At 44.1% G+C, this 14225-nt stretch overlaps 1 protein-coding gene across 1 annotated transcript; it reads right to left on the reverse strand.

The window, feature by feature from the left end:
• Positions 1–700: 700 nt before the first annotated feature.
• On the reverse strand, positions 701–8030 carry TMEM129 (transmembrane protein 129, E3 ubiquitin ligase). Its single transcript, XM_057432307.1, has 4 exons — positions 7796–8030; positions 6348–6822; positions 3873–4032; positions 701–1332 (listed from the first exon to the last, which is right to left on the reverse strand). The coding sequence occupies exons 1-4, from the start codon at positions 7998–8000 to the stop codon at positions 1084–1086; spliced, it is 1089 nt and encodes a 362-aa protein (XP_057288290.1). The 5' UTR covers positions 8001–8030; the 3' UTR covers positions 701–1083.
• Positions 8031–14225: the final 6195 nt, after the last annotated feature.

Below are 14225 nucleotides of genomic sequence, written 5' to 3' on the forward strand. Positions count from 1 at the left end.
TAAATGTATTGAAAATGCTTTGGGTATAATTTTCAGAATACGCTGATGCAGATCAGATCAAGTGTATATCAGTACCCCACAAATATTAAAACCAGCAACTACTGCTTACGATCAGTCCTGGAATTGCAAGCCTGAAAACGTTTTGCTAATGATAATCATTATTCAGGCATCTAGCATGTCAACTTTACCTTTGTGATCCTGGCATCAATTTCAGAGGCAAAATAACCCCTCAGAAAAAGCTTATGGGCTTTGGAACAGCTGAGCATTCTTTCAGAGTATTTAGATAGTTCAGATGTTTGCTGCACTCTACTCAAATGTATTAAAAAAACCATGTCCATCACCTAAAGAGCATTGAAACCCTAAGCTATGCAGCTTCTAGCAACCAACAGATTTCACAAAGCATAGCATTAGCAGCGTAAGTAAATGGTGAATGTTTCCAACTCCTTCTGTTGTCTGAAATAAATACATCCATAAAAACATAAGCCAGAAGCAGATTACTGGAATAAAAGGTCCTTGTGGGAGTTACACATCTTCAGGGACTAAATTCTTAGCCTACAGAAAATGGTCCCCCTTCTCAGTGGAGGGGAGCAGCACAAGGAACACAACTGGTATACTTATTCAGTGAATACTTCTAAAGATTAATAAGAACTTTACAAATGGATTGAAAAAGAACAAAAGTATCACTGATATCTAACTAAAGTAATTTTCTCAGTTAGCCCTTTATTAAAGAATAAAAACCCAAGTTAAGTTTAAAAACTGAAAGAATTTAACCTGTGTTGAAACTTAAAAAAGAGGACAGTACTGTGAATGTAAAGGTATATCCTTATTCAACCCAAGAAGAAAACAAAGTCTGGATTAAATAAAATTCCATAAACTGACATGTAGGGAATAAAACCCAAAGATACAAGTAAAAGTTGAGAGGAACTGAAAAGATTTACATCTATTTTCAACACTGTAAAAGAAAGCTTTGGAGCCTGCACCTTTGTAGAACATGAAGTCTCAGAAACAAATCTAACAGGCCTTTTAACCAAACCCACTCTGAAATAATGAAGTTTAAAAAGTTAAAACATACCCATGTATTACTCATCGTATTATGCAAACATCTAAAATGCAAAATTTGGCTCGGCAAGTTGGACAAGGCACTTGGCTCGACAGCCACGTCTCTGGGCGCTGCTGATCTTGTCGGCTGGCAAACCATTTGCCCATGCAGGTGAGGCACCACATGGGACGACAGTAGCACTGCTGGCACTCCCCTTCGTTTGGCTCCTGGCAGTTCTTGATGAGCTTGATGTTAGCAATAGTCTGCATGCACCCTATGCATGGCTCCAGTTCCTAGAGAAAGAAGAAAACGTCAAACCCTGACCCATGGAGTCGGAGGGCAGAGCCTCAAGAACTGCCCCACCAGAAGATATCAAATAGTTTCAATCTCCATAGTTTTATTAGAACAATTCTTTTATTAGAATAAGGATAAAGTATGTTTAAACAAAAAAAAAAACAGAACTGCTGCATGAGACTGAATAAATGAAAATGACTGAAAAAAAAATTCTTTCTCTGAAGAGCTCCACCTATTTCCAGAGCACAGCAGCTAGGGCAAGGTAAGCAAGTAGCTATCTTCATCATTTAGACATACTGTTTTTCAAAAACATACCTATATAAAGTAAGGACAATAAATAAAGGAAAAAGTTCTTGCCACTTATTACAGCAAGTGGCTGTTCCTGTCTTCCGTCTTTCTAAGAGACGTAAATAACAGAGGAATTCAGGGCTCTACTCAACACAACGGCCACTCATCTTGAAGGACCAGAAGTTTACTTAATTTTTCTTGGCTAATACTGGAATAATTGCTATTTCCCCACAGTTTGTTATGCCACATAAACTTGCAGTTGCATATAGGGAGGTCATTTTGCTAGGAAGTGTTTTGCAAATAATAAACAGTAATTAGCATTTCCCATGTGTCTTCCAGCCAAAGCTCTCCAAGAACTTGACAAAAGTTCAAAAGACAGCACATTGAACAGGCATGGAGACCTGAATCCTATTCCATACTGCTACTGATGTAAAAAAAAGCTGCTTTGCTTTGTGGTCTCCAGTTCCCACCTCCAGTGTCTCTTCCCTTGTTAACTCAAGTCTGTCCCACCACACTGGCAGCTTGCCCATGGAGCAGATCCAGGTGAAAACCAGTCATATTGCTTTTCACCTTGATCATCTCTCCCAACAAGGTTCACTGCAGACAAAGTCTTGTGTCAACATGGGGTGAGAAGTGTGCAGAAAGCAGGACTGCTGCTTTTGGAAGCTGGATCAGCTTTCACTTGTGAAATTACTGTTTCTTTTAGTCTTTTTAGACAGAAAAGACTCTAGCATAGAAAGGTTAACTATGTTTTCCAATTTATTCGTAGAGCTTCAAAACAGGGTAAATGCCATGTTGTATTTCAAATGTTTGTATCAATTTCTGATGTTATTTATCACTCAGTGTCAAACCAAAGTTCAGTAGCTCAGCTGACATGTAAACGTGTCACAAATGAAAAGGCCTGAGAAAGCAACTCTCACATTAATATCTTCTCTTTATTTTGAACATCTCTTTTCACTGTACACCGTCGCAGCTACCAAAATGCACAACTACATTACATGCAGGCATATCTGACCCAGTTTGATATTAGCTACTTCATGTAACCAGACAGCGAAAACACCACGCAAGCTGAGTAAGACTAGTAAAGGTACCAAGTGCTCACTCCATGAGCTGGAACCGCTCACACAGACTCACCACAAGGTCACCAGAACTAGTTTAATTAGTTATCTTTGGTATATTGAACAGTGCTCTAGTCACGCTTCTGACTGCTGCACAAGTATAATAATGACCATGTCACAAATATTACAGCAAGGAGGACTCTGGCATTATTTACAATTAAACCAAGATCCAATTAAGAATCACTGATTAATTTCAGAACAAGATCCAGCAAAACCTGGCTATCTGGAAAAGTACGCTGCAATGGAGCAAACTGCCTAACGAACAGTAACAACAGCTGTTACTCTAGCTCCCATAAACCTTCCGGATATGTAACCTCATCATTTCCAAAAGATGGGAATTATTATAGGGGACTTTCTTCCACTATGCTATTTCTCAAAAATGTCATGCTCACAATACAGATCATCTCCTTACTGAAGGAACGGAAGAAGCAGCCAGAACTATATTACACGTTTACTGAAATGGAAGGTGAGCCCCTGTGACGGATGCACCCACCCCAATATGTGAACAGCATGATGGTCCAGGCACTGCTGAAGAGGAGGCTTGACTGGAGTCAACCCTGCTGTGCAGACCTTGAGCAAGTGTGCTAGGCCAGACCTTCTTGGCATGTTAAGGCATCTAGGCCATGTCTTATTAGGAGCTAATGGTGCCAGCCTGATATGAACCAGACAAAACTAAGACTGCTGCACATGCCCCGAAGGGGAATTTGACTATGAGTCAGTCACTTTACACTACAAATATCTGTACCCCTGAGCCCATTTTGCTATCTTGTGCAGCAGTGGGCTGTATCTCCCTTGAGGTACAAAACCTCTCAAAATTATTCCTCAAGGTTGAGAGATCCCTTACCCAGCCTCCATTATCTACAGCAAGGTAAGCAACATTCTGTATCAGATCTAAGGCATATTGTATAATTACTAGGAGCGTTTGACTGCTGTTTAATTACCATTTAATTCCCTTTGATTACTGTTTAATTACCATATAATAATTATCATTTAATCATCATTCAACCACAAAACTTTTTGGTCAAGCCCTTGACAATGACTTATCTTAAAATTCGTCTTCGAAAGCCCTAAGTTATCAATGACACTGTAATGGCAGGCTCAGCTATACTGAAAAGTATAATGATTAGTCTCACCTGGGTGCTTGGAACAGAGTATGTCTGGTTAATTTCCACCAGAGATGTAAAGGTTTCTAGAAATAAATCACTAAGGCTTTGATGGATCACAACATTAGCTGCATTGCTGATAGGAGCACGGAGCTTTTCTCGGAGCTCCCCATACTCTGTCGAGTTCAACCTGAAGAACAAAAGATGGAACAAAACGTTACCACAATTATCCATTCAAATACCTTGATAGTACATTGCAGAGGTTACCACCAGAGAAGTGAATCCACACAAAAGCTATTTAGGTTGGTACACACTAGTCAATAAATAAGTGTTGACTATTTTGTTTTCTTTTGCTGTTTAGTTGTTTTTGACACAACAGAACACATGGTCCTCCTTCATACCTGACAGGATATGCCAGAGATTAACTAAAACATACAAAAAATAAAGGAAGGGTTTGAAGTTATCAATATTTAGGTACCTAAATCATGCATTAACTGTAAAATGCCTCACGCTCAATTTCTGTCCACCTTTTTAATTCCAGTTTACTTGTACTACACCTGAATTCTAATTTATAAATTCCTGAGGACAGAAATCAGAGTTCTATCATGTGGCATGTATCACAAGGTGATATATAGTACATAGAAGTATCAAAAAAGTATCAATCAGTATCAGTTTCTGTGGTTTTATGATTCAATTTTAGATGAAACTGAAATTTCATGATGGTTACAAAGAGCTGCTGAATGCAACTTACACTTTGAGTTAAGGCTGTAACAAGCTGCATATCACATTAGGTTTACTTCCACTAAGTAAACTGAGGCCCAAAGACCTCAAGAGGCACATGAGACCTTAGGCAGACCCGGTAGTGACACATTACTGTTGTAACCCCTTTTTATTGAAATGGTTCTGAAGTGTATAGTCAGAATTCCCCATTTCCATGTTTCCCCTCTTAACACAGCTTTCACAGAGAAGGCCTGGGAACATCGCCCTGAAATTCCTTGTTCTTCCTAAAGCCCAGAAAAACGCGATGCTGGCTTAGTTTAAGCACCTGGTGGTCTCCATTGTTTCAACTACTATTGGATACTGTTGTTTGTTAACAGATGCTATTATCTGTGCAAATAACAGAGATCATTCTATGCAGAGGAAAAAAATCACATTGCACACCCAGGGAAATGTGGCCTGACTGCACAAAAGCATTTTTCTAGAAACATCACACTGCATGTAATCTGATTCTGGATATACACAATAATCCTTTATCCTTAGGAGGGGAGTTCTGTCCTATGGCACTTTTCTTAAATCCTGTATGACTGTATTTTAGCAGAGACTTGCTATTTCTGACATAACTTATTACAAGAACTTTTAAACACTGTTCTCGGTGTAGTTCTCTATAGCCACAAAATAAAGTTTTGGGGGTTTGATTTTTTATTTTTTTTTTTCCAAAAAAGGAATTGTCAAAAAAGACATGATTTTCTGAGCTGGGGATGTAGATTTGTCACCCTGACACTGAAGCACTTACAGAAAAAAAATAATTAGTTATTTAATACTTATTTGGTCACCACTCCACAGGTCTACTCAGGATTTTCACGCTTACCTTCACTAGTCTCTCATTCTGAGCTCTGTTCACCTGGGTATCTCACACAACCATGGCTATGCCTTACGAATGCTTGCCAGGACCCCTCTGCTCACCTGCAAGTCTGGAGATCTGACTACTTCTAGTTACATAGTAAATAAGTCCTGCTGTCATGCAACTTCACTGCAAGCAGACACTCAAAGGCCTTTTCAAATATAGTTTTATAAGCACTTAACATGATTTTGTGTACTCAGTTTAATGCCAACTTTAGGGACTTTAGCATCCTTCTATTTAATGTTACAGGTTTCTGCAGAACTTGTACTTTTGCCTAGCTCCACGGACTGCTGAAAAAAAACAGCATGCACCTTTGGAAAACAAGCCCTGACAGGTTGCAGCATGTTTGCTATGATTTCCTGCTATGAGAACATAGAAACAGACCAAGATTACTTCCTTGCTTTAAGGAATTCGGTTTGTAATAGCTCAAAGAGAACGCTTCTGAGCACTGACAAAATTATGAGCCTTGAGCAGACAGAAAAACAGTCATGGATGAAAACCAGCCAGTTGCAGACAAATAACTACTTCTCCTCCCCCAGAATTCAGAAGACCAAAGATTGTCCCTTTCATTCCTGTTCTCCATCTTTCACCCAAGTTTTTCCAGTTCTTTCTTTCTGCATCCAGCACAACCCTCTTCCTAAGAAAGGATCAAACAGGGCAGTCCCTCTGTTTAACCACTGTGCATTCAATACTGTACTTGTACAAATCCTTCTAAACAACCTTTCTTCACAGCACTGTGTGGCAGAACTGCACACACAGCATCTCTGAACACCAGGCAGGGACCAAAAAGGAAGGGACAAGACCTTCGGAGTCTTCAGCTCTGCCACAAAAGCATTTCATTAGCACCATCAAACAGCACAGATGTAACAGTGTAGTTGTTTTACCGGATATCAAATGCCTTCACGTAGGGATTTATACTGGCAACACGGATGGTGAGGAACTGCACAGGCATATTTGAGTCTGGGGTGAGCTCATGCTGTCTGGAGTCTGTCACTGTCAAATGAATGTCCTGCTGCTGGGCAACATGTAAACAGTAGGTGGTCACTTTAATCACCCATGTGTCCGTGACAATCACCCTTGCTCCTGGGGCTCCAGTAGCAAATTTGTCAATTCTCCTAAATTCTGTATTGATGGAAGAAGCTACTGCCCTCCAACCTGACTGCGGGAGAGCATAAACAGCGAGTGTTCGGGCTAATGGATGATTATTCCAACCTTTCCGTGACCAGTAATATGCCAGGGCACTAGTGACTGCTGGAAAGAGAACAGCGAAGAAGAAGAAAGTTTTCCATCCTTTTGAAGCCAGGTAGAAAAAGCAAAGATGTTTTTCAGGTGCAGCAAAGCACATACCAAGGTAATAACCTGCAAGGAAAAAGACTTACTTTCAGAAAGCAATAAAGTACATACATAAATACATACCCTGAAATCATAGTTATCTAACCAGTGAGCTCATCTCCAGAAGAGCTGCTGTACCTCTGGATGACAACTCAAATTCAACCCTCTTGTCATAAGCAACCTAAGGTAAATTGTTACCTGTCACTTATTTTAACCAGAGTTACATAGCTAAATTAAGCTGATTCAAATTTGCAGGTTAAATAAAATCACCCATAAAATGCCACTTTTACCAGAAATATGTATCTTAAGGAAGCTGATTTGAATTTGCTGGTTGAATAAATAACCCGTAAGATGCCATATAGTTTTAGCAGAACTGTATGGCTAAAGGAAGCTGATTTGAATTCACAAGTTAAATAAAATGCTACTTCTCTGTAACTGCATGTATTCAGATGCAGCCAACTAGTTAGAAAGCTCACTGTGTACATCACAAAAGAGGTGAGAACAATACTAAAACAGAATCGCAGAATGCTCTGGGTTGGAAAGGACCTTAAAGCTCATCCAGTTCTAACCCCCTGCCATAGGCAGGGACACCTTCCACTAGAGCAGGTTGCTCCAAGCCCTATCCAACCTGGCCTTGAACACTGCCAGGGATGGGGCAGCCACAGCTTCTTGGGCAACCTGTGTCAGTGTCTCACCACCCTCACAGGGAAGTACTTCTTCCTTGTATCTAATTTAAATCTACCCTTTTTCAGTTTAAAACCGTTACTCTTTGTACTATTCTCCATGTCCTTGTCAAAAGCTCATCTCCAGCTTCCTTACAGGCCCCCTTTAGGCTATTCCCAGGATGTATACAGCGTGACGGACTGACCCACGCCTGCGTGCACCGGACAGAGGGGCTCTGCTGAAGACCCTCCGGCTCCCGGCGGGCACAGCAGGACCCTGGCAACAGCTTTTCATCCCCCTCCACCCCGGTGCCTCGCCCGCCGCAGCTGGTGCTCACCGAAGGGCAGGAGGGAGTGCGCCAGCAGCGTGCCGGTGGTGCGCCGCAGGTGGTACTGCACGAAGGCCGCATCCTCGCTACCCAGCCAGGCGGCCAGCAGGCTCTGCACCGTCAGCCCCGCCGAGCGCACCTCGTCGGGCGGGAAGACGAAGCACACGGAGAACACCACGTAGGCCAGCGTGAAGGTCACCGCCGGGCTCTCCATGCTGCGCCCCACCGGGCACGGCGCAGCACAGCCCGCGGCTGGCTGGGAGCCGTAGTTCCGCCGTGGCTCCGGATGAGCGGCCGGCAGTTCCGTTGGGGCGGAGCCGGTAGTGGCCCGGGGGGCGGAGGCGCGGCGGCGGGATGGTCGGGCTTGGCGGAGGTTGCCCGCCGCTGCTGGCCGCTGTACGGAGCCCCGCGGTCGCGGCCTTCACAGTGGCGAGCCCCGGGGCTGTGGCGCCGTTCCAGCAAGGAACCGACCATCTCGCTCAGCTCCGGTCTCTCCAGTGTTGGCCAGGACTCGCATCTTCCGGTAGCCAGCCCTCCCCGTAGCCTCAGGCCTTAGAAACGGCTGGCGACCTGTAAACTAAACTCAAAAGATCCCTGTTGGATGAGGGCATCACCCTGCTAAAGTAGGGAAACAGCCCGTTTTACTTACGGGTCTGAAAAAACCTTTTCCTTGTTTCTCCTGGGGTATTTTATGTACTATCTTCTTCAGGGAATTACCGAGACAGGGATGTCAGATCTTAAAAGGCATTAAAGAGAGACAGATGTTAGGATCATGCTTGTGCACTTCCAAGCACAGTAAACGGAGAGGCCTGGCTGGGGTCTGTGGTTACTACTGAAGTACAAATAACAACAGCCACAATAATCACCATTTCTCTTAAAAGTGCAACATACCCCCTGCTTGCACCCTGTAATCACCATAAATGCCATACTGGTCTCTTAGAGAATGGAGAAATTGTGCAATTGGAAAAGCACAGCAGAGGAAGCAACGTAACGTTACATGCTGCTACTGACGGGGAAATTTAAGTAAATGGGAAATGCTACCCCCAGCATGTGAAATCCAACAGCTGGCAGATGGGTCATGTGTTCCTGTTGTTGATCAGTAACATGTATTATGAGGACGTACTTGGGGGAGCACAGGGGACTGATGTGTGTATGCTTGAGGGGGGAAGAGCGATAACATGCTCTAACAGCTATGTGGGACAGTAGTGCAAAAGTCCTGAACATGGTGGAAGTTCTTGTGGTTTTATTTATCATTATAGATCTCTGAATGGAAGCAGAATTTAAATGTGGACCTAAAGCTTTCCAGCTTCTAAGCATTAATTTCCATATCAGCAAATTTCATTTCCCTTAAAGAGTCCTCATGGAATCAACATGATTTCATAAACTCACACAGGACTGACTCTCGGGGGGACACTCTTAAGTTTACTTATATTCACAGAATCATAGAATTAACTAGGATGGAAAAGACCTTTAAGATTATCAAGTCTAACCATTACTTCAGGACTGCCAAGACCACCACTAAACCATGCCATTGAGGGCCTGTTCTACACCCTTTTTGAACACTTCCAGGGACAGCGGAAACTTCCCTGGGCAGCCTGTTCCAATGCTTGATCACCCTTTCAGTGAAGAATTTTGCCCTAATATCCAATCTAAACCTCCCCTAGTGCAGCTTGAGGCAGTTTCCGCTTGTCCTACCACTTGTTACTTGGGAGACAGACCCCAACTCACTGCAACTTCCTTTCAGGCAGTTGCAGAGAGTGATAAGGTCCTGCCTGAGCCTTCTCCAGACTGAACCCCCCCAGGTCCCTCAGCTGTTCCCCATCACACTTGTGCTCTAGGCGCTGCACCAGCTCCTTTGCCCTTCGCTGGACCCACTCCAGCACATCAACGTCTCTTTTATACTGAGGGACCCAGAACTGAACACAGGATTTGAGATGCATCCTCACCAGTGCCGAGTACAGAGGGATATACTGATATTGACCTCTTATGAATACTGTGTAGGACATAAACACAATTCCTCCATAGCAGGCACCTACAAGAATACTGAGGTCTGCATCTTAAATTCTGGCCCAGTTTTGCTCTGCATGGAAACCTGTGTGTGGTACAGCATAGAGCAGTGAGGATGGGCCAGTGACTGCCAGGCCTTCCCCTGGCCACAAGGCACAGAAATAGTGAGGTGAGCGCCCATACGGTGATCCAAACGGGCCTTCGGCACTTCGTTCCATGCCTCTTATTCCACTCCTACTGCAAAAGGGTTTGGGTGTTGAAAATCTGCTTTAATAAGATTTCACGCCAAAGGGCAGCATTATTTACTTCAGGATTTGCAAACACAAATCTCTGCCCCTAGGGACAATAAAGTCCACTGGGGCCCGACCTACCACCTCAGACCCTTCACGAGGAACACCAAACAGGCAGTTTTCTCCCACAGCCGGTATGCGCTTCCCTGAGCGGAGAGGTCCGAAGCGGGTCCGAAGCGGGTCCGAAGCGGGCCACCGCCACGGACCGCTCCCGAGCCGACGCGTTCAGCCGCCATCCCGGACACCACGCTCCGCTACGCGGCACCCGTCGCACGGCCCACGCCAGGGATAGGGGCTGCTCCCACCCTCCTCCAGGGCGCTCTTGTGATTGGCGGGCTCGTCCCAGTGCCGCTTCCTCATTCGCTGGCCGGGGCTGCCGTTGGAATTTGAAATCCTGTGGCGGCGGCAGGGGGGCGCTGCCCAGCGGTGGTTGCAGCGAGCAGGGTTTCTGCCGGCCCGTCCTTCCCATCGCCTCGGCCCCGCGTTCCCCCGGACTCGCTCCTGGGCCCTGCCGGCAGGTAGGGGTCCTTTGTGGGGGGTAACTTGATTGTCTGTGGAGCTGAGGGCTGTTCTGGTGAGTTTGGGGGGGTGGGTGGGGGGGTGTAGGCTGGAACGGGGGGAAGGCAAACAGCAACTATAGGCTTGGGGCCCCCTCTGTGAGCTTGGGGGTGGTGTGGGGCGGGGAGGGGACGACGACAGGCTCTGGATCCCTGTCTCTGAGCTTGGGGTAGCATAGAATGGGGGCACACATACATACGCAGACATGAACGGGCTCGGGGACCCCTTCTGTGATCTTGGGGCGATGGGGGGCAGAGCAGCTTCTGTCGAGGGGTCTCGGGGTCACTTTTGTGTTCTTAGGACCAAGATACTGGGGGCGGGGGACGACACGGGTTTTATGAGTTTAGGGATGAAGCAGAGTTAGGAGATTGGAGTTAATCGTCGGGGGTATTGGGGTGGAGCTCGGAGCCTTGGAGGTGAGTGGGGCTTTCAGGAGGATCTTGGGAGCATCTGTGTGTGCTTGGAGGGTGATGGGATCTCTGGGTGCCCTTTGACAACGGGGAGGGGAATATACATGGGTATCTGTGTGAGCCTGGGGGCTTTAATGGGGTTGAGGGAGGTTCCAGCAGCCTGGGGGTGTGGGGGTTGTTGAGGACACCCCACTGCATTTCTAGGGGAGCGATGTGGGTCTTCTGTGGTCTAGGGTGACTCGGGAGCATTGTGGGGCTGGGGGAGGGTTACTGTTTATTTTAACTTAAAGCACAGCTTTAAGGTGCGATGATGGGAAGTGACCGTGCTTCCCTCGAGAGCCTGCAAAGCCTTCTCCAGCCCAGCGTGGAGGAGCCCCTTCGTGGTTGGCTGCCACTGAAGCCAAGGGCATCTTTTGTTTCTCTGTCATGAGCTGCATCCTGGTGCCCCCAACGGGGTTTCATGGGGTTGGCTGGCCTGGGGCTCCACATCTATGGCCTCCAGAACTTGGTTTTGGCTAAAACTGATGCAAATTCCCTTTCCTCGAATGATCTGTTCAGGGAAAGGTTGTGATTATGAGTCAGTTAACCAGGAGAGTGTTTATTTCATAGCATCACAGAATAATCTGGGTTGGAAGGGACCTTAAAGCTCATCTTGTTCCAACCCCCACCACAGAGAGGGACACCTTCCATTAGACCAGGTTGTTCCAAGCCCCATCCAGCCTGACCTTGAACACCCCAGGGATGGGGCAGCCACAGCTTCTCTGGGAAATCTGTGCCAGTGTCTCGCCACCCTCACAGTAAAAAGTTTTTTCCTAAAGTCTATTTCTCAGTTCTGTCAGCTTAAAGCCTTTCCCCCTTGTCCTGTCACTATATGCTCTTGCAAAAAGTCTCTCTCCAGATTTCTGAATTGAGATGTTTGTACTGAATATATATATATGAGATGCTTGCACTGAAAATGTATATATATAGGCCAGCTCTGCATTAGGTTGTATGGAAGTATTCACAGCACATGCTATTAGTTTGTCCATGAGCAGGTGCCCTGCATCTGAGTTTGTAGAAGTGTTCAGAGGGTAATTAAGTAGAAAAATTCTGTCTTTGCCCTGCATGTTCTGTGGCTTATTTAGGTATTTGAGACCAGGATGTTGTGCCCCAGTTCTTTTTAAACAACAGGTAGTTGCCATGAAGACCACAATCTACAAATGATAGGTACCAGAAGTTTAATTATCTGGTGCCATTGAATTTATGTCCATTCTCGGATACAGAATGAAAGACTGCTGCTTGTGCCTGGGTAAATATCATTCTGAAACTAGGAGCAGTTTCATTTTTGTGAGCTTTGATTTGCCATAGTGGGAAATTTGCTGCCTTTCACAATACCTGCATACCTTCAACACTGACCCCTTTAAACAAGAAGGTGTCTTTCTTAAAGCCTCCCTTCCCCTTTCAGCTTAGCACAAATACTAGCTAATGAACTTGTGAAATACAATTTAGAGCCTATCTTGGTTATGAATATTTTAAATAAATGTGAAATTACTTTAATTGTAGAAAGGCATTTGGTTCTTTAGTTTTAATATATAAAATGCTGGGCAAATGTCTGTTTATATGGTGTCAATTTATTGGGTATTTTAATGATCAGAATCTGGTTTACAGTGGTGCAGAAATAGCTTAATGACAAACCTCTCCTGCTTATGAAGCTTGTTTTGGCAGGTGTTGACAACTTTATGTCCTAGTCTGCATTTCTTAAAGTAACTCCAACAAACACGTACAACTTGTAGAGATTCACATGGTCTGCTGTCTCAATGTTGATTTGGAATAAAGGAAAGCAACAAAGTTTGCTTCAAGTTCTACAAGTTAATGTAAAAATACTTTATGTATAAATTAACTTGGGTTAAAGTATGAATATGATGAAGAATAAATGACTGAAGACATAGCTAATATGAGCATGCTTTGCTTGCCATGGCTTCTGTAGCCATTGTTTGCATTCCACTGCTGATTAAAAATGCTTTGCAGACAAAGCAGCTGAGTTCAGTGAAGAGTAGGAAGCAAACTTTCCCATAAGAATTTATGTAAGAGTAGGGAAATGTGCATGCAGTATTATATAGAGAAATTTGAATACATGAGGACAATCAGATTGAAAATGTGACTTAAAATTTTCAGTGGGAGTGTTCTTGTAACCTCTTTATGACAATGAACACAATCATTTGGAGTCTTTCTCTGCTGATTTTCTTGTTTAATCTTGACTGTGTGATGGAGGATATAAAAACAAGCTAAGGGTTAGCTTTTTGGTCAGATTTGAGATCACTTGGTTATCCATTGCAGAAAGCCAACATCTCTTCCGCTCGATTAGTGATTATCTTGCAGGGATGGTACAAGGTAACACATCAGTTCTTATGAAACAAATTGCTCTGTTAGTGGTTTGTCAGATAACTGAGTTTCCGGGGGTCATCCTCTGTGGATGGTGCTTATACCTAGATCTTGTACCTAGGTCGTGCCTTTTGAGCTCTGGTACTTTTTTGGGTTTTGTCTCCTGTTTTAAAGAAACAGCAGTGGCATCATTGAGTACTGGTTGTTAAACCTTTAACAACAGTGGAGGCTCCAATGGGAATAAAAGGTAGACAGAGTTCAAGTATCTGTAACATGCTGACTTTCCTTGTGTACTTCAAATGTGTTCTTTCTCTATTTCTAGTTTATTTTCATCCTTAATCTTAGTTGTGATGTAGGCTGTAGTTTCAAATCCTTCACACTGGAAATACCAGTAAGATTAAATCAGCCTATATGGTTTACAGAAGTTTGTTTATGTCCAATGCAAGTACAGTATTTAAGAAATACCTTTTTAATTACAATTTCTTTTTTTCAGATTTGCATACCAGTAATGTCTATGCTGCAAAGGATTCTTAAGTACTATGTGCCTTAAAACAGCAGGAAAAGCTAAATAATTTTCAGCACTCTGATCATAAACACTCTAACCAACCAAATCTGGGTTTGATGTTTGCTGCAGTACAATGCAGTAATTAGACCATGTGAATAAAATAGAGAAATAATTGTCATCTGCCCCTTGCAAAACCTGTAATTTTGCTTAGCTAGATGCCATCATTGCAAGAGGCATGACTGCGTCCCTGCTGGCTCTAAGGGGCTGGGAATGAAGAACCTGCAGATGACAGAGCTCCCTTTAAAGGA

This window comes from Pezoporus wallicus, unplaced genomic scaffold (genome assembly GCF_028554395.1).
Source record: "Pezoporus wallicus isolate ANWC-B61680 ecotype Strahan unplaced genomic scaffold, APGP_CSIRO_Pwel_v1 contig_8490, whole genome shotgun sequence".
In the NCBI taxonomy this organism is placed as follows: Eukaryota; Metazoa; Chordata; class Aves; order Psittaciformes; family Psittacidae; genus Pezoporus; species Pezoporus wallicus.